Source organism: Electrophorus electricus, chromosome 4 (assembly GCF_041902795.1).
Source record: "Electrophorus electricus isolate QZ-2024a chromosome 4, ASM4190279v1, whole genome shotgun sequence".
In the NCBI taxonomy this organism is placed as follows: domain Eukaryota; kingdom Metazoa; phylum Chordata; class Actinopteri; order Gymnotiformes; family Gymnotidae; genus Electrophorus; species Electrophorus electricus.
In genome coordinates, this window is record NC_137500.1 from 22660012 (window position 1) to 22680985 (window position 20974).

At 43.7% G+C, this 20974-nt stretch overlaps 1 protein-coding gene across 1 annotated transcript in view; it reads right to left on the minus strand.

Annotated features, from left to right (window-relative positions):
- Nucleotides 1–4009: 4009 nt before the first annotated feature.
- fam135b (family with sequence similarity 135 member B) overlaps nucleotides 4010–20974 on the minus strand; it is a 49828-nt gene continuing 32863 nt past the window's right edge. The window contains exons 8-20 of the mRNA XM_027016250.3: nucleotides 18330–18483; nucleotides 17851–17900; nucleotides 16277–16432; nucleotides 15484–15557; nucleotides 14805–14959; nucleotides 12500–14630; nucleotides 11658–11824; nucleotides 10507–10598; nucleotides 10248–10345; nucleotides 7190–7341; nucleotides 6552–6662; nucleotides 6257–6370; nucleotides 4010–5436 (exon numbers count right to left, since the gene is read on the minus strand). Of these exons, the coding sequence (XP_026872051.2) occupies nucleotides 5231–5436; nucleotides 6257–6370; nucleotides 6552–6662; nucleotides 7190–7341; nucleotides 10248–10345; nucleotides 10507–10598; nucleotides 11658–11824; nucleotides 12500–14630; nucleotides 14805–14959; nucleotides 15484–15557; nucleotides 16277–16432; nucleotides 17851–17900; nucleotides 18330–18483 (3660 nt within the window). The 3' untranslated portion in view covers nucleotides 4010–5230. The remainder of the gene's footprint in view (nucleotides 5437–6256; nucleotides 6371–6551; nucleotides 6663–7189; nucleotides 7342–10247; nucleotides 10346–10506; nucleotides 10599–11657; nucleotides 11825–12499; nucleotides 14631–14804; nucleotides 14960–15483; nucleotides 15558–16276; nucleotides 16433–17850; nucleotides 17901–18329; nucleotides 18484–20974) is intronic.

Genomic DNA, 20974 nt, shown 5'->3' on the forward strand with positions numbered 1-20974 from the left:
GGGAACATTGGTTTCTGAGTGCCATCAGTGCTTACCTGGGTGGGTCAGGAATGGCTCCTGAAACTAGCAGTGCTCGTCTATATCTCCATGGAGCTTAACGCCCTTAGCCCCTACCTGCTCAGTCCCGCTTCTGACTGATTGTAACGTACATGCAAGCCATCGCACATGTGACTTTGCAGCGCGTTCCTCTGAGATGGTTGCCCGTCTGGATCTTGCTCGATAAGTCGCATTTACTCATATCAAAGCTCTCATTTTGGATTTGGTTCGCACTTCTGGATTATTATTGAAAATCTAGAGTTCTAGAGCTTTTCCGATCATGCACTGAAGTGCAGGAGAGAATAAAATATTGGTCCTTTCTGAAGGGCCCTGCTATGAGTCCTCATCTGAATAGGATAAGATATGAAAACACTTTATTGATCCTGAGGAAACTTGCTGAATTCTTTTAATTCAGAGATCTCTGAAGTACAGAAAAGCCTGCCTGCACATAGGCTTTTCGATAAAATATTAAAGGTTTTTTTTTTCCTCAGTATTTTAAGTAATATATTCTCTTGTAAATCAGATGTAAAGTTTCTGTTCTATTCTATTCTAAATTATAATAATGGTTACGATGCACTTCTGTCAGTTTCAACTGAATTTAGAGGAAATTGAGGTTTCTTATAAAGGAGAAAGGGTATTCTTTAATAATGTCATGCAGTAAAGTGAAGAGTGAAATCATTGTGTTTACATGTTAACCTATAAATATAGGTTTAAAATATTTTTCAAAACACATTTGTATACAGATTTCAGAATATAAACATCACTCTGAAATGTTATTTCCATATTTTGGTTGTATTAAACGTCAATTTAAATGTTGTATATGTATAACTGTTGTAAATGTATAACTTATGTTATACTGAAATTAGTGCTTTCCCCAGCCCAGTCACATGGACCCTCGTTCTGCGTTTTAACAGTTCCCTTAAAGATTCCTCTCAGTAAACACGTTTGTTCGTCTTATGATGCTTGCAAGGTCAGTAATGTTGAATGACAGCCCTGGACCTTGTGATCCAGTGGTGTGACCTATTCATCTCATTCAGACAAGCAGAGTGATGGAATGAGCTTCAGTCAATCCCGCTTCTTCTGCTCTAGTATTATTGCCTCCAGTTGTCATTATCCTCAGAACTGAACCGAACACACTGATTGGTGTCCTGAGAGATGTCCTGAACAGCCTATTAAGGGCAGTGGTAGCTGAGTGCTTAAGGTACTTGATAGTAATCAGAAGGTTGCTGTTTCAAGCCCCACCACTGCCAGGTTGCCATTACTGGGCCCCTGAGCTTCAGCTGTGCTTCAGTCATAATTGTAAGTTGCTTTGGATAAATGCATCAGCTAAATGTAATAACAGACAAGTTAAGAGTTCCAAGTGAAAGGGGCATTTTCTTCTTCTAGTTCATGGTTTCTATCAGAAACACCAAGAAGCCACACTTTAAAAGAAGAAGAATATTTATTTTATGTTATCTAATCATATATATATATATATATATATATATATATATATATATATATATATATATATATATATATATATATATATATATAGTAATACATGTTTATATATATGAATTCATATGATATTTATATTTATACATTTGGGCAAAAGCTACAAGGAACACATTGAGCAAACATAGAAAAATATCAGACTATCATTGGCACGGATGATCTGGTAAATAGCATCTCTAGCACAGTAGATCAGAGAGATCACACACATTCTCACAGTGAATACATTCTTCAAATCCTCTCGGCATTCATGACCATACTGTCTGACGAGAACACACAGGGCAAGGTGTGGAGAAAAGTCTGCTTTCAGATGAAAGACCGGTTAAGTTGCATCACGAGCAGCGTATTGTTAACATGAAACCTAGCTGCCTCTCAGAGGATACACACACAAACACACACAACACACAACACAGGGGGATAAAGCTGACTAATCACTCATAGTAGTTATGCTCTTTAAGGGTTGAGTGAGGTGATTGGACTTTTGATGATTCCTAAAATGTGAATGACACCAGAACAGCTGAAATCAGTCTCCTTTGGTGGCAGAAAAAAAGTAAATTAACACTGATTTGAAGCACAAAGATCAGGGACCCCCCCCCCCCCCCCCGCCCCCACCAATCCACCAACCCTCAATTAGTGTCATTTATTTGATCATTTATTTTTAAGGTAATAACTAAGGGTGTCTATAGAGCTTATTTGTGTCTTGAGTGCTTTTTATCTGTTTTTGGTGTCTGGTTTTATCTAACAGATAACGGACTCACTGCATGTTTCTAAATGAGTGTTTTGGGATATAGACTAACACAGTTTATGAGTGTTAAGAGAGAAAAGACTTGTGAGGGAAACTATAGCCATCAGCCCCTGTTAGCAACCAACACACACACACACACACACACACACACACACACACACACACACACACACACACACACAAACCGCACACTCACGCTTAGCCTCCAGCTTTGCATTCTGGGAATTAAAGCATTTCGTGAAGCATCTCTCTTAGTGCTGACATAGCAGTCACTTGACCTCTGCCGCTCATCGATGCTCTTCAGTCACCATGGCTCCCTGTTTGCCAGCCAATCAGTGTCCGTCAGTGCAAACACAAAAGCACAAAGAGGATCAAGTGGGACAAAAGAGCTGCTTTCCATGTTGACAGCCATAACTGATACTCTGGACAAGGGCACAGGAAAAGAGGAGAGGAGAGGAGAGGAGAGGAGAGGGGAGGAGAGGAGAGGGGAGGAGAGGGGAGGAGAGGAGAGGAGAGGAGAGGAGAGGGGAGGAGAGGAGGGGAAGGAGAGGAGAGGAGAGGAGAGGAGAGGAGAGGAGGGGGAGGAGAGGAGAGGAGAGGGGAGGAGAGGAGAGGAGAGGAGAGGAGGGGGAGGGGGAGAGGAGAGGGGAGGAGGGGAGAGGAGGGGGAAGAGAGGGGAGGAGAGGAGAGGAGGGGAGGAGAGGAGAGGAGAGGGGAGGAAAGGAGGGGAGGGGAGGAGGGGAGAGGAGGGGGAAGAGAGGGGAGGAGAGGAGAGGAGAGGAGAGGAGAGGAGGGGGAGGAGAGGAGAGGAGAGGGTCAGGCCTGCAGTGTATTCACTCTGCCATCAGCACAGTCTCTCAGGACTGGCTCACCGTAAGTGTTTGACTGCTGTCAGCTCTAGGTGCAGCTATTTTGTTTGCTAGATAGAAAGAGGTGGTGTTAAAGTGTTGGGTGCTGCAGGCTGTCAGACTGACTGGGTTGTGATGCTCCTTCTGAAGGGTGTAAGTTTGTACAGGCTTCACGGCCCCAAGACGAGCTGCACTGTTCCATCCAAAAGGAAACAAGAAAAAGAAAGAAACACAAGAAATGAAAGAGAACCTGATTTTCCCCATATTCCCTTCATGCGGTAAAAGCCCTCGTCCAGGCCACTAGTGCAGAAAACACACCTCCGAGTGATCGAAACATTCTGGGTACCTCTTACGCCTCTATGCAACCATGAATTCTGCCAGTGTGGTTTTACAAACGCACGTCTTGTGTTACAGACGTGTCAGAACTGCATTAATTGAGTGTACTGTGCAAATGCGCTGTCTCGAGACCTCTGCATCTGCAAAATTACCACGATAACCACAGAATCAGAATGGGAAGAGCAGACCTAGACCATATCCTAATACCACAGAAGTGCAGAGGACCCAAAGAATTATGGGACGTGATTATGAATATGCAGCATAACAAACACACAAAACAGTTTAAATCAACTCAGCACATATTTCAGTTACTGAGTCTCAATTGGCAAGAGCACAGTTTGAGGTGCTTAGAATGTATGGCTAGCTTGATGGAATGTGAAGGTGTTTATCCATTTTGATAATAGCAATGTTAACCTGCTAATCTGAACAGTATTTCAGTATTACTGTACATCAAACTACCAGAAATCGAACCCACTGCAGGCTGCTGATTTGATTCGAATAGAAGTATGTTTCATATTATGTCCATTCTACTGAATCAGTGACACCAAGGTGATTGTCCACTGTGGTATGATATTGAACAAAGCACGGTCAGTAATCACATTTTGATGATTAAACAACTCACACACATCATAAAATAAATACATGAAATATTTGACACATTAAATTGGGCGCTGCTGGTATGATAATGTCAGTAGTAGCAACAGTGTGAGCTTAGAGTCTGTGTCAACTAAAACTAAACAGTTGATAGGCAGGCAATGACAGGAGACAGTGCTGATAAATACACGCCTTTTTGGATAAATTAAGGCAATATCATTTCAACTCTTTCTCACCAAATTTCTGATTTCTAAATGGACATAAACTGACAGATATCGGTATGTTAACAGAACACCCATCACAGCACTGTACAAATAACACTGTCAGTTTAGCTTCCTGCCCGATCACATTCCTAACTCACTGTAATCGCTAAAACAAACAGTTTAAAAATTAATTTTACAAAAATACTTTTTTAATTCACGTGTAGAAACTCATCATAAAGTAATAGCGCGGGTCATAAGTGATGGCGTAAGCAAACGTAACCCAAAACAAATGGAGAAGTGTGGAAACTCCTGCTAGTGAGGTGTGTCTTTCTTCCATTCAGTCTTCACGTGTTGAGTCCAGCTGCTTTGACAACCACTTCAAGCCATGAACAGCAATGAGGAACAGCTCTAACCTTAAATATATTTTGAGGATTTGACACATCTATCTGTTAGTACATTAGACATTTGATATGGAACGCAAACAACACCAGTTTAAAACAGAACATTCTTTAAGCTAGTTCTCAAAGCTCTGTTATACCATGTCAGTGGTTACATAAGGCTACTTTGAGCCTCCTGATATGATATTCATCTCTACGTTCTTTTCATTATATAATTACTATGCATACACACACACACATACACACACGTGTGTGTATACTTACTGACTAGCATGTTCTTTTACTGCCAACACGAGCTTATTAGCTGCTTTTAAGTAGTTGACAGTCGATGTAACTTTTGTGGTGCAGTCTCGTTGGCCATGAAGATGAGTCCTGATGTATCATGTTACACTTAATTTCATTGGCTTGACGAGTAGTCTGACTGCTGCTTCCCAGCTACTGAACTGCGATCTCTCGTGTTTAATCTGAGGGTGGCCTCCGAGGTGAGATCTGATTGGCCATTTGCAACCTGCTGCGATCTGCAACCTGGAAGTTTTCCATTTGATTTCCTGCGTTGGCGAAGGGCGGCCTGGTTGGCTATTTGAAGTAGTTGAGGCCTGCCACGAGAAGAAACTTCTCGAGGAAGAGCTCAGAGTCCAGCACGGCGATATGAGCAGCACGGCCGATCAGAGTGTTGGCCGTGTTCGGGAGAGCGTGGAACACGTTCTGTCGGATCAGACGGCAGTTCGGAGAGTTCAGCAATGGCTGCAGCAAGTTATTTATCATCTCTGTGTACACGGGACCTGCCACAGAACACACACACCGTTTCAACACTGTACCACGGAGCAACTACACTATACACTCAGACCAGTGTCAGGTGGACCCTTCCTTTGGGAAATATTAAGAGATTTATAATACAAAATAAATAAATAAATAAATTACATACACGCTCACACACAAACACACACTAAAGGTCAAAGCATTCACCACTGCTGATACACAAACACACTCTAACTAGCAACCTAATTTTCCATTATTTATTTCTTTATTAGAGGTGATTTAAGTCCTTACTCCTTTCTTTCTGTTTCTTTCACACACTGTGTGTGTGTGTTTGTGTGCACATGCTGACAGCTTTTAAAACATCTCAGCTCTGATACACTGACATACTGTGACTAAATTCTCTCTTGTGCTCCTTAAGCCTTTGTGAAGAAAAGCTGTCAAAGGGAGCGTGACAATCCCAAAGGCACCAACACAATGCACAGAAACCTTTTAACTCTGATCACTGTAGAATCTCTCTCTCTCTCTCTCTCTCTCTCTCTCTCTCTCTGCTCTGTCTCTCTCTATGCTCTGTCTTTCCCTCTTTCTCACTCTCTCTCATCCTCTTGCTCTCTCATCTTCATTTTCTCATGTTCTGTCTCGTACTCTTCAACTTTCTCTCTCTCTGTCTCACTCTTTAGTGCTTTCTCTCTGATAGACCATTACATTTGCCAAATTAAAACTTATTAATGTATTAATAATCTCTTAGAGCCTCTCGAGTGCCAAACCTCGGGCAGTCTAGCAGGGCAGAGGTCTGCTGGACGGCACCACCTGTCTGAGCTGATCTGTGCTCCAGGAGCCACTAACCTGTCGTTCTGTCTCTCAGGGCGGTCCGGCACATTTCGATCCGAGCAGAGTGAAAGGGGACGTAGCGGTCCTGAGGAGACGCCACCAACACCACGTTTTTAAAATACTGCAGACCTGGAACATGCACATGAGATGTTAGACTGTGTAAAGTATCTTTTTTTTTTTTTTTATCTGACAGTGAATGTTTGGTTTGAGGTTGAGTGCATGTGTGTTGGTAAGTTTTGTAAGATTTTGTGTAGTTGTTAATTGTGTATAGAAAGGTCATCCAGCAGAGTGTGTGTGCGTGTGTGTGTACCTGGTTTACGGCTGAGAGTATAGAGGAAGGTCTGGCGAGGGTCATGATGGTCTCGGAAGGTGAGCTGCAGCAGGGAGCCAGACTTCTTCAACTTCTGCATCAGCCACAAACCTGCAGAGCACACACACACACACACACACACACACACACACACACACACACACACACACACACACACACACACACACACACACACACAGAGAGAGACATGTATACATGACAGTCTATATACACAGACAGTGTATATGTGCTTTTTTACTTTGAGGTAGTTTCAGGATGGTTACATCATGTGACATCATGATATTGGAGAAGGGGTCCTTGTTTTCAAATGTGGCTTAGACAGACACATGCAGTTACATTTGTATAACCACTGGCCTAAATATATCTCCTGAAGTGGTTTTAGGAGTCAGATTTAAATGCATCTTGGATGCATTTTTATGTGTATATTCCGTTTTGATTTAATCCTGTGTAAGTGTAAATTAGAATTCCCAAGCTAATCACAACTAAAACAATAGAATTCCTAATCAGTCTGTACTGAACACTGTAATTCCCAATCTGGTCAGTACTGAACAACTAGAATTCCTGATCTAGTGAGTTCTGAACACTGATCCTCCTGATCAGTGGGACCTCGTGCATACCTGTGCTGACCAGTGTGCTGCTGTTAAACAGCATTCCCAGGTGAGGTCCAGACAGAGACAGAAAGGTGTGCAGTCTGTTCAGGTAGTAGCGGAATCTCGGTCTCGTCAGCACTGAGCGAATGATGACATTACCCAGGGAATGACCGATGAAGCTGGAAGAAACATTAATGTATACAAATCCCTTTAACAATAGCAGTTCTAATTCAACTCTGACACAAATTCCTGCTGGAAGGGGCTTGTGAGTTCCAGAACTAATTCTGATGTGTTCCGGAGCAAAAGGCATCACTAGTATACAGTTATGGTGTATGACAGATATAGGTTTTCACATCCAAAAATTATATCCTAATACTGCCTGTGCCGCACAATGGCAGCCGCAGACATGCAGTTTATATGCAATGCCAAGAAAGTAATGACGTTATATACATTTATGAGCTGTGCTCTTATACAACACTGCCACCTTGTGGCCATATATATATATATATATATATATATATATATATATATATATATATATATATATATATATATATATATATATATATATATATATATATATATATATATATATTTTATTATTATTATTTATTTGTTTGTTTGTTTGTTTGTTTGTTTGTTTTTACACACACACACACACACTAACCTCAACAATACATGCTACATGTTTATTTGGAGAAAGACATCATTTATGTCTACTCTTAGCATGTGATGATTCCAAGTACGTAACTGCAATGTACTGTAGTAAGAGGTATAGAGTTACTCTAAATTGTAGTAAAGAACACAAAGTTTCTAGAGAAACAGGACTGATAAAGGACTGCACAGGGATGTTATATGTTTTGATTAAACTAGAATTCTCCTGGTATGTGTGTGTGTGTGTGTGTGTGTGTGTGTGTGTGTGTGTGAATGGTATAGGGCTGAACTCTGCATTCATGAAAAATCCAGCCTGACTCAACAGTGGAGGAATATGAACATCACAGGTATGAATGGGACAGGTGCCACTATTCCAGGTGTATAAAAAGACCTGCTTCTGCCAAATGTAAGTTGAAATGCTACAGCGCAGGTGGCATGCACACAGGTGGCATCGCCAGCCTGCCCCCACAAGTCAGCAAAACAGAGAAGCTCATCACCGTGGACCACTGAACGAGAACCGAGCAGAGGTAGAGCGAGTCCTCAGCATCTCCATCAGTGAGGACCACCTAGTCTCACAAAAAACCTGATCGGGACGGTTCAACAAAAGCTGTATGTCTTCCGAACAAATGCTGCATGTGAGCCAGCATGTTAAGAACATTTCCGGGCGTACCGCTGAGAAGCATTCTCACCAGCAGCTCCGTCTCCGTCTGGTTTGGAAGCTGCCCTGCTCAGGGCTACACATATCTTCAGCAGGTGGCGAGGGTAGCACAGATCATCTCAGGGATGGCCCTAAAAGTACTGGAGGACATGTACTGGACCAGGGTCATAAGAAGGGCTCGCGTCATCACCCAGGCACTAACCAATCCCCTGCACAGCCTCAGCACACTCCTGCCATCTGGCAGACGCTACTGGAGAGTGAAATCAAGGACTACCACACTTCAAAACAGCTTCTACCTCCAGGCCATCGGGCTTGTAAATGACTCCCCCTCTGCCCCAGCTGCCTCAACACCCTCCTGCCCTGCTGATACAACCACCTGTCTAGTGATATGGAGGAGCTTTGTAACCCCACGACAACGTCATTTTTATTCATACAATGTACGTGAAGACTCTCAAAAACTCACAACAACCACCTCCACACACAAACCCTGCCTACAGTCTATCCTTAAAGAAAGTACAACTTACTACCTTTTTGTACCACAGAAACTCATAAATGTTTTTGTTACTTTTTAATCTTTTCTGTTATTTTGTTTTACGCAACTTCAGTATTTCTAGTATTGATATAATCAATAGTATCTAGTATTGATGTAATCTAGTGTTTAGAAATAGTGGTTTGTACCGAAGGCTCAGAGGAAGTGAAAAGGAATCATTTCGATGTATAGTGCAGTTCAGATCCCTGTGCATATGACCATAAATTGACTTGACAAATCTTGACTTGAAATGTAAACAAAGTGAATGAAGTGAAAATATAAGTGGTAGTGTGAATAGTGTGAGTAGTCCAGGCAATACTGTGGGTGTGTTTACTGCAAATGTGATTGGTAAATGCGTGATTGATTGTTACAAGATTTGTGCATGTGTGATTAATGAATGTGTGGTTAGTGCAGGTGTGATTAGTGAATGTGTGGTTAGTGTGGGTGTGTTTAGTGCAGGTGTGATTAGTGAATGTGTGATTGATTGTTGTAAGATCACTACAGGTGTGATTAGTGAATGTGTGGTTAGTGTGGGTGTGATTAGTGAATGTGTGGTTAGTGTGGGTGTGATTAGTGCAGGTGTGATTATTGAACATGTGGAGAGTGTGGGTGTGTTATTTGCATATGTGATTATTAAATGTTGATTAGTGTATGTGTGTGCTTAGCACAGGTGTGATTAATGTATGTATGGTTAGTGTGGGTGTGTTTAGTGCAGGTGTGATTAGTGAATGTTTCGGTAGTATGTGTGTATGTGCATATGTGATTATTAAATGTTGATTAGTATGGGTGTGTTTAGCACAGGTGTAATTATTGCATATGTGGTTAGTGTGGGTATATTTACTGCAAATGTGATTAGCAAATGTGTGATTGTTGTATGATTACTGCAGGTATGATTAGTGAATGTGTGGTTAGTGTGGGTGTGATTACTACAGATGTGATTAGTGAATGTGTGGTTATTGTGTGTATGTTTAGTGCAGTTGTGGTTAGTGTGGGTGTGATTAGTGCAGGTGTGATTAATGTATGTGTGGCTAGTGTGGATGTTAGTGCAGGTATGATTAATGTATGTGTGGTTAGTGTGGGTGTGTTTAATGCAGATGTGATTAGTAAATGTGTGATTGTTGTAAGATTTGTGCATGTGTGGTTAGTGAATGTGTGGTTACTGTGGGTGTGATTAGTGAATGTGTGGTTACTGTGGGTGTGTTTAGTGCAGGTGTGATAAGTGCAGGGCGGGTGTGTGCCAAAACCTGATTCTGCCCACTGTGAGGTTGTAGAGCTGAATGTGCTGAATGATCTCATCCAGCAGGCGGTCTGTCATGGTGTCAAAATCTGCAAATGTGTCTGTCTTGGGAGTGGGGATAGGGGCAGGAAGAGTGTGTAAGTGAGAGAGGCCAGTTATATGAAAATACTTAAAAATACACCCGTGCAAATCTACATAAGATTATTTGCATTAGTTATTTTCTAAAAACTAATGATAAAACCAAAGCAAGCTTTGATCTTGGTTACCTGGTTGTGTTCAGACATCAAGAAGTCAAGCCTGGACCCTGGCAGGCCAAGTTCAATGAAGGTCTTCACTAAACGCAGGTCAGCACTGTTACCTGCATGCAAGTCAACATGAAGAACCAGGCAAGTTACAAAAACAGCAGATGTTAAACAAAAGAAATATGTGAAGCATCTATAACAGCTCAGAAAAAAAAGGGAGCTTAATAAAGAATATAAGGTTAGAAAAGCTGGTTATAGCTTTTCATTTAGGGGCAAAGAGCTTTGGTTTGATGCTATTCAAACCAGGGCTTGGCATTAGGTCTTAAATCAGTTTATGGAGACTAGACAACTGAAAAACAAGAGGTATGAACTGTTCTGTTCAAATTTCCATATTCATTTAATGGACAGATGTAATGGGAGATGTAGTGAGCTAATATGATTGAGGAAAAAACATATTCCGATGATAGCTGTACTTGAGTTATCACAGTATGAATAACAAATGTTTATTTATCATATGAATTTGTTGCTCCAAAACTACACCTATGCACAACTCTGAAAATTCCTACCCATGTGGTCACCTGTGACTGGTGGGAATGTGTGTGTGTGTGTGTGTGTGTGTGTGTGTGTGTGTGTGTGTGTGTGTGTGTGTGTGATAAAAGAAATGCCACATTTAGGAAGGCACTTCATTTACTTAAGCATATGGAATTTATCATTAAACAAATAAGACTGTGTTTTTCTGGAATAACTGGCTTATGTCTACTGTCATCCATGTTAACATTTGTTCCTTACTCTGTGGACTCCAGTGTCAGTTTAAGATTATCACTAATCCTGGAATCAAGAGGTCTGAAGCTGTCTCATCCTACAACCCCCCCTCAGTGCTTTGTATGTCTGTATGTGTGCATGAGTGCATGTGGGTGTGTGTGGGATCAGATTGAAATGAGGAAATCATAAGGCTGAAAAACTCAGACGTTCAAATGCGTTAGGCCTTTCCAGTGTAGCACAAACAAGCCACACACACACACACACACACACACACACACACACACACACACACACACACACACACACACACACACTCTATAAATAAACAAATCTGCCTCTAAGAACCTTCCAGAATTTTTCTCATTCTTTGAAAAGAGTGTTCACGAGTGTTCTCATGCTTTACAGACACTTGCCGTCCAAACCGTGGACACACACTACCAGGTGGATCCCATCTTCAAACTCCTCCTCTTCCTCCTCTGGAGGGAAATATGGGTGATCAGATGCCAAGAGAGGAAGATGGCTGTAAAGTGTTGCTCTAAAGGGTGTCTCTCTCAGAAAATCCTCCTTAGCTTCAAAAAACCTAAAAAAGGGTTAGAGAGGGAGGGAGAGAGAGAGAGTGGGATAGGAAGATACAGGAAGAGCGAGGAAGGGGTAGAGGAGAAAGAGAGAGAAGGAGAGGGAGAGAGATGTAGAGATAGAGGGAGAGGTAGAGAGAAAGAGTGAGAGAGAGAGAGAGAGAGAGAGAGAGAGAGAGAGAGAGAGAGAGAGAGAGAGAGAAATGTTAGCTTTGTTTTATATTCTAAGATATTAAATGGGATTTTTTTTCAAAGATCAAGCTCAGAATTTTCTAGCAGAAAAAAAGGACAAGTTCTTAAAAGTTTTTTTTTTTTTTTCTGTCGTACCAAAAGCACACCAACAGCACTGCTGGTTATTCTATTTAAAAAAAATAACAATCATGACCAATGTCACAACCTCTTTATTCTCACAGATTATGAGTTATGATTATGAGTTGTTGGTAAACAGACACCTTTCTGCTACAAAGCCTTAGTTAAACAAATATTATGTTACCCGAAATGCTAAAACAGAATGAAACTTACAGGGGATCGTGTTTTTATCCTGCTAACTACCCTCTGCTACCTTGGTCAGTGTCGCATTGCCCTAACTGAAGTAGTCTTACTTCAACTCAAACCTCACATTTCAAATATCACTCTAACATCATTTCTGTCTGTAAGAATATAGGGCTACTGCCACTCACTTCAACATCCTCTCACTGATTTCCTGCTCGCCACGCAGGAAACTGGAAGATGAGGAGATGATTCCGAAGGATCCCACAGGCTGATGGGTAATAGGGGAGGGGGCCTGACAGGCTGCCATTCCACTGAGGGAAGGTGAGTCGCGGAGGACAGAGGAGAAGGGCAGGCAGGTCGGAGCACACGACACGGACAGCTTCACCACCTCCACAACCTTCTTATTCACAAATGCCAAGCCTGAACTCGGCATTTTACTGAATCTGCCCTGCCCCTCGAGCTCCCTTTGCTCGCTCTCATTGGCTGAAAGCTCACTGAGGTCACAGGACCTCTCCTTCTCATTGGTACTTAGACTGGCGACGTTATGGCTCTTTTCATATACGTTGGTTAATTTGTCTGTGTCATTCCACGGATCGCCATCCTCGGGCTTGTCCAAATGGAGGTGCTGGAGGCTAATCTCATGGTACTTGAGGCTACCAGGATCAGTGTTCAACTTCAGAGGCCCCTTGTGTTCACAGCATTTGGTTCCACAGGCACATAGTCCAGCATTGTCACCGAGCAAACCTGGATCTTCTGCACGCATTCCACTATTTCTGCTGCCTTCCACATTGCCGTGCTGGTCTGACAATGCATCAACATTTGTTTCGGTTGCAAACTGTTGAAAAAGTAACACTTCTGTCTCTTCTGTCACTTCTGTAACACTGTCCCCTCCCAGATTCCGTCTCGTGTGAATGGCTGCTTCCGGGACCACCTTCCCCTCACTGGTCTTCTCAGTGTTCCATCTCTGGTTATAGGCCGGGTCCTGGTCCTCAGCGTTGTTGTCAGGGCTGCTGATGTGGGGCGCAGAGGCGGATTTGGTCAGCGTGTTGAGTTGCCTCTCCCGTTCTTCCTCCTCATCTTCGTAAGGCAGGGAGCTGATGGAGGTCAGCGAGGCCTGTGTGGCACTGGGCAGACTTCCATGGCTCTCCGTCTGAAGGCCCTCCAGGGAGCTCCGGTGGGGTGCTCGACGGCGACACGGGTGCTGTTGCAGGTGGTCACGACCTCCCGTGACCCCGCTGCGCCCATCCGGAGGCCAGGCCACGGAGCTGGGTTCGCTCTCAATGCCAGAATCGGATATCACAGAGGATGAGCGCTTCATTACCTTGGACCTGCCCAGAACCCCGCCTCTGGGAGGAGTCTCAAAAGGTGGGCGGTCTGGTAGCAGATTGCTGTTGCTTTGTGGGAGAGTGACTGATTGATAGTTTGGAGGGTTATGCGAGATGGATGAAGCACTCACAATCGCTTCCACGTGCCCATCATCCTTTGCTTGCATCAAAGAAGGTGCTTCTGTGTGCACATCATGCAGTACTGCATGGCTGTTTGAACAGGCTTGGGTTTCTGAATGGCTGTCACGCTGATCCATATGAGAGATCTTTGGACCACCAGTATTAAATTGGTCACTGAAATCCGGAACGTTTGATTGGATGAGCAGCCCTGGTTTTCCCCTGTGTGGGATTAATTCATTGGCTCTTCCATCCATGCACTCCAGACTGGTGCTGGAGGGATGCTCCAACAGGCAGCTTTCTTCTGGAACGCATACTGCAGCTTTTTCACACACCTGAAACCCATCTGAGGAATCGGTCTGCATTTCAGTGTCGGTTTTCCTGTAAGTTACCGCCTGAGTGCCTGTCCTGTCCGTAGTACACTGCTGACGGATAGATTTTTCTGTCTGACAGTTAATTCTGTCTGATTCTCTTGTTAGTAATTCTGAGTCTGATTCTGTTCTTTCTATGTTCCTGGGAGGACCACTAGCTTCCTGTTTAAGTCCATCCCTCGACACACCCTCGGATTCGTCGACAGATCCAAACTCAGTTTCAGGACTGTCTACACTAACAGAACCATCAACTCTGCCAATCAGATTTTCCAGTTCGGCCATATTCCCCTCTCTGTCTATGATGATTTCCCTCTCCTGACCAATGAGAGCCATGTAGGTGGGTAGGTCCATGTAGTCCTCAGCAGGAGGCTCCTCAAAGGTTATTGCTGGTGAGTAACAGTGTGAACTTCCCCCTGCTGGTGTAATGGTATGGTCCACTGTCTCATCAGGACCTGTTAATTGCTTGGTGGTTGAGATAGGCTGGGTTGGCACATGTGAATTATCATCTGAAAAGCAGAAAAAAACATGTATTCAGCCTTAGAAGAAACCTTTATATTTTGTTTGGGTTTTATCGGTTATTAATGGATAGCTGTACACACTTTAGCCACTGGTGTTGAATTACCTGTACTAATTTCACTAGTTTCCTTGTAATGCAAAAGAGTACCTGTAGGAGATTTTACCTAAGCAGGGCGTGTCCACATATCTATCCTCAAAGATGATTGGAAGGCTGCTCCAGTCACCATCAATGTCGAGGCACTCGATTGGCAGAGGGGGCATTTGGCTCAGATAGTCTGAGCTCCTCAACTCTACAGCCACCTGAGCATGCCTATTGATACTGGATAGATAGATAGATAGATAGATAGATAGATAGATAGATAGATAGATAGATAGATAGATAGATAGATAGATAGATAGATAGATAGATAGATAGATAGATAGATAGATAGATAGATAGATAGATAGATAGATAGATAGATAGAGAGAGAGTCAGAGTGAGTGAGAAGAACTGAACCCAGAAAAGAGTCTTCATAAACAGCTTGTTCTGAGGCTCACTTACTCTCACTAACAACTGCTAACACAAACCAGATTCTTACCAGCACTGTTTTACCACTAGATCAAAAAGTAAATATCATTAAGCAAAGTAAAAAATAAAGCAAAGTAAAAAAAAAATAAATTTTGGAACACTGGAACTAAGAAACTACAACTCAAAGTAAATTAGACTGTTATCGGTCCCTAAACAGAGTATGAATTAGCAGAGTATCCTCTTACTGTCAGAGGTACAAAGCAGAGACAAACCCTAACCACACAGAGGTTCAGTGAGCACAGTCCAGCTATAGAAAGATCAATCAGGATGCTCACAGCTCCTCTTGGAAAGTGAGCGAGGACTCTTTGGGATGTTCAGTGAAGAAGTAGCCCTCCGAGAATCTCCTGACCTGTGAAGAAGATCACCTTTACTCACAACCATGCCGACCACACCAGGTTCTGCTGTTCCCTTTCACAGCAGTAGCTCATTTTCTGCTTTGATCGTATGCATAATCTTTATGGGTTTGAACAGAAAGGAGTTACACATTTTCCTCCCATGAACTGGAGGAATACAGCACAAAGCCCTGTTCAGTGAGGCTCTTGTCCTTTATTATAGTTGCTAATGGAAATCGATTGTTTCCTGTGGGTGGACATATTATGTAAGCCTTTAGATGCCTAACCACTGGTAATCTAACACACATGTTCTACACTCATTACCTTAAGAGCAGAGACAGGAAGTGAGGTGAGCATGCCAGTGGTAATAAAATGGAACGACTGACATTCAGATTAGGGGTGCAATTTTAACACTCAAGCTAGAAAACCGATTCATATCCATCTGCTGTGATAATGTGTGCAGGTTGAGTACATTACACACATCTATGAGTTCATACTATTTCTCATCCATGTCGTCTGCACACACATTGTTTATGTTCTTGTTTTTATATACTTTGGCTTTGCATTGTAGTCAACACCCATGCCCAATGCTACAGGTCTGTTCCAGCAGCCAGCCACAACCTGCTCAGCTACTAGAATTGTGGCACGGTGTGCTTATTAAAAATGTAAAACATATTTATTACATAATTATAACACCTGTATTACAGCATGATGCGTGCAAGTAAGGCTCTCCCACCCTGAGGTGGTGGTGCTCCTGGGCCAGGTAGCTGCAGATGTGTGGGTTGGGGACCACAGCCTCCACAAACTGAGCCCAAAGTGCTGACAGCTTGGCACACAGCTGGGTCAGGTCTCTGGAGATCTGCTCCACGACCTTCTCATGAGCAGTCTGAAGCTGCAGACACAGGAGGGGGGAGGAGTGTGAGTATACGCTGAGAAGTTGGAGAAAGAGAAAAAGAAACAGAATGGGAGAGGATGGGAGGAACAACTGGGCGGCTGGTACCTGCGCAGCTTCCTTCCTCTCCCAGAAAGCTGCACAGGTGCTTGTACAGTCTCTTGTAATCTCACAGCTAGAGCACTGCACCTCGCTACTTGCTGGTCTTCCTCTAAGAGCAATCAGGCCTCTAAAACATGTCCAGAATGCAGAAGCATGAGTCGTCTTGTATCTTCTGAAGTTCACACGTGTCACGCCACTGCTGCACTCCCTTCATTGGCTTCTAGTAGCTGTCTGCATCAAGTTTAAAACCGTGATGCTTGCCTACAAAGGCAAAAAAATGGTCCAGCCCCTTCCATATCCGTACCTCAATTACTTTGAACCTTAATTATGGCTCGTTTTGAAATACCATGCTTCAAGTCTCGTGGAAGACAAGCATTGAGACTATTCTCTGTCCTGGCTCCTAGATGGTGGAACAAACTTCCACTTGCTGTCTGGACAGCAGAAACCCATGCTGTCTTCAAATGCAGACTGAAGACCCATCTATTTGTTTAATATTTAAATGACCACTGACCCTGCTCCTATGTTGACTAACTGAAACGAGTACTTATTAGAGGGTATTGTTTATTGCACTGATGTTGACTGAGATTATGACCTTGTATATTTTGCACTTCTAGGCATCAGCAGTCATCCCCGCATTTCAGTATTCTGGTTTATTGGTATCCTGGACTCTAACCTACTGAACTGGCTAGGGTGTGTTCTATGAGGAAATGACAAAGCACTTTTGTATGTCGCTCTGGAAAAGAGAGTCTGCTAAATGTCGTAAATGTAAATGTAAATATAAATGGGAGGAAGAGAGAGAGTGTGTGAAGAAGAGAGACGAATGTAAAAAGAGGCGAGAGAGTGAGAAGGAAAGAGGGAAGACAAAGAAAAGAGAGAAGGCCAAAATTAAAAAAAAAAAAAAAGATAGAGAGAACAAAGGAAAAGACCAGAAAAAGGAAGACCTGAAAGAAGGAAAGAAAAAGAAGACAAAGACAATGAAGTGGGTGCAAGCGATAGAGGAAAGCAAACCGAACAGAGGCGAGAGAGACAGAGATAGAAAGACATACGGTCCGTGCCAGGAGTTGCTGAGAACGCACGAAACCTGTCCTAAGAGTGACTGGTTCAGTTTGAAGTTACCTCCAGGCTCCATCATGAAACTGCTGACAGAGCGGCCAGTTCTCCAAGGAGCTTTCTGCTGCAGTGACATATTTACTACAGCACTTTCCGTTCGCATGTGGCGCGTGTCAGAGGCCTGCTATTGGACAGCTTCTCTCATTGGAGAGCTGGCACCTGATTGGCCAGCTCTGACCGCGCCTTTGAAAGGGAGTCTTACGAACCTGGACTTCACCGGTGAGCTTGTTCAGTGTCTCTTCAATCGGTAAGTTCTCTGTAGGAAGAAAGACATGGTTCAGTTCCAAATTTATCAAGTACACTAAGCAGGGTTAATGTACTTAATGTTGTGTGACCTGATACAACTTTAAATGCACAGTGTTCAGCTATACATACAGCAGTATGGTGCTGGTGTGCTATAATACAGGTGTTTACAGTTAACATGTTATAACATGCTAGGTGCTCTCTACACAGCATAAGTATTATCTGAAACTGTGTTTAATGTTAAGTACTTATTACAGTACATACTTATATATGCTTTCATGTTTATGACTTAACGTAAACCTACAAAAATGCATGTTCATCACAACTAACAGGATATGGTAGTCTGTAAGCTATGATGTGAGTAGTGCAACCATGGGATGCCCTGTTGTGTGAGCGTTGTGTGAGCGCTGTGTGTGCGTTCTGTGAACGTTGCATGATATACCTATTTCTATAGGCTGAAGTTGTGGGATGTCATTCATCAGGGCCATGTAATAGAAGCGCAGTGCCTTGTATGCGGCCAGCAGGAGGCGACAGAGAATCCGGTGCCACGTGTGAGCTCTCTGCAGGCAGTTCTCCGAAGGCACGTAAAAACTGCCCTGTTCTCGCATAATCACACGTACACACACATGCACACGCACAACACACATGTGCACACATGCACACACATACACAGTCAGCAAACTGGCTCTGCGTTTAACTGTCTCCTGTTAAAATTCTGCCCTGTCATTTCCTTCAGAGCAGAGAGGTGCAGGCACTCATAAAATGCTGAACAAATGTGGGTCTTCTCGGGTTAAGTAGACACATATCTCTGGTGAACATGCTGAGAGGGCAGCAGAATTAATTGACCGTCTCCGTTACGGAGTGCCATTCAAATGGGAGCGGAACTCGTTCCACTCGTAACGGAGCATGTTCCGTGCAGAATGGGAAAGATCTCGGCATGCGAGTGTGTGCTGTACAGGGAACAAGGCTCAAAGGATTTGGCTTTTCTTCACAGTACTGCAGCACAGGATCAGAGAAAACAAGGATAGCACAGAGAGAACACGACCGTGCGCACGCTGCTACACATTAGAAGCCTACGTTCGCTGTCTCCTTTATTATGCAGGCCTGTGCGAGACTTCACAAGTGTGGGGTACCCGGCTCTGGGCCACGTGCTGGCGTGGGTCACTTTCTCGCCACGGGCCCACTGCCCAACGAAGACGCCAAAAAGGCAAAGCGCCGCAAGACTTCCTCAGCTTTAACAGTGCCTCACACATTTGCATCTGTGGAAGTTCAAATATTAATATAATCAAATATTAATTTAGTACTATGAAATATTCATTTAAGGCGTTCAAAACAAGGGTTGTTAATTTGCATATTCAGTAGATGCTAATTCCAGTGGATGCTCAATAGATTTTCAGTAGATGCTAATTTGTCTAGCATGCCTTTTCCTACTTGCACTCATAAGGTTGTGCGAGTTGAGCAGGGCTGAGTCTACTACGCCCAACGGAGTTGCAGGGGCTTTGATATGTGTCATCATCAATGCTACTGTGCCACCCAAAATGACCTAGGCAACACTCAGAGGGGTCAGGTACTGCTGAGCTAGAGGACAGTTTACAGAGGCTGACAGGCCAGACAGAGTCTGTAGACAAGATATATATGAATATACAACAAAAAGTGCATTAGACTTGAATAGGGAGATATTTCCTGTTAACAGGTTAACAAGCAAAGCTGCCACACTTTAGAAATTAATCAGTTGGAGATCACACACACTGCCTCACACTCTTGCAGTGCAGCAGGTAATGTCATATGGTAATGTCACATGGTAATGTCACACAGTAAAGTCACACGGTAATGTCAGACAGTAATGTCACCCCAGGCGATGTTAGATACGTAAAGCCACATGCTGCTCGCTGCACAGCAGCACATACAGATGCACCCCACAGTGGCTTTGACTGACTCCAGTTGGCTCTCAAGCTCCATAATTACATGGAGATCAAATGGCAAGCAAAGCTCTAAACTCAGCAAGCTTGCAGCAATAAAACAGATTGTGTATGTATGTGTGTGTGTGTGTGTGTGTGTGTGTGTGTGTGTGTGTGTGTGTGTGTGTGTGTGTGTGTGTGTTTGTGTGTGTGTGCGTACGTGCACACGCATGTGGAAAGAGGAGTACGTGGCACTTGCTTACAAAGGAGTGTGACCTCCAGATGTCCCAGTGACAGGAACTACACCCCACGTACAAACTGCAGTAGCTTGAGGGAAAAACTCTTTACGACTTCCACACTGGTAGGGAGCATACGCATGCGAGAGCGCCGGGAGCTTCTTATGGGCTTCTTCCACACAGCCTGATTGGGGTTGTTACAGTTAATAAAAGCTTTCTCCAAAATGACGGACCAACATGGCGCTCGGTGCAAGAGGGAGGATCGTGCACGGTCACTGTGTTATTGGAAAGGCAAAGCACCAAAGAGCACCACCAGTGACAGGAATGTCCGTGGCCCAGCCCTTGTGACATGGAGCCCTGGACGTGGTCACCTGCGTCAGCAGGAAACTAATTTTAATTTAGGTATTACTGTTTCAAGATCTGATTTAGGCAGCTACCTCGTTTGGCTTCTTTTAAAATGTTAAATAAATGACTAAATGACTTTGCCAAGTCAATACACGTACCTGTCCACACATGAAGACGCTTACACACATACACACACACACACACACACACACACACACACACACACACACACATACACACACACAGATGCACACAGATACACAGACACACACACAAATGTATGTGAACATGGCACAGACTAGAGCTCGCGTAGTCAGCTCACGCTCAGAGCTGGCCTGGCCTGATCTAGGGTGTCAGCAGCGCTGCACTGGGAACAGTCAGCTCACGCTCAGAGCTGGCCTGGCCTGATCTAGGGTGTCAGCAGCGCTGCACTGGGAACAGTCAGCTCACGCTCAGAGCTGGCCTGGCCTGATCTAGGGTGTCAGCAGCGCTGTACTGGGAACAGTCAGCTCACGCTCAGAGCTGGTCTGGCCTGATCTAGGGTGTCAGCAGCGCTGCACTGGGAACAGTCAGCTCACGCTCAGAGCTGGCCTGGCCTGATCTAGGGT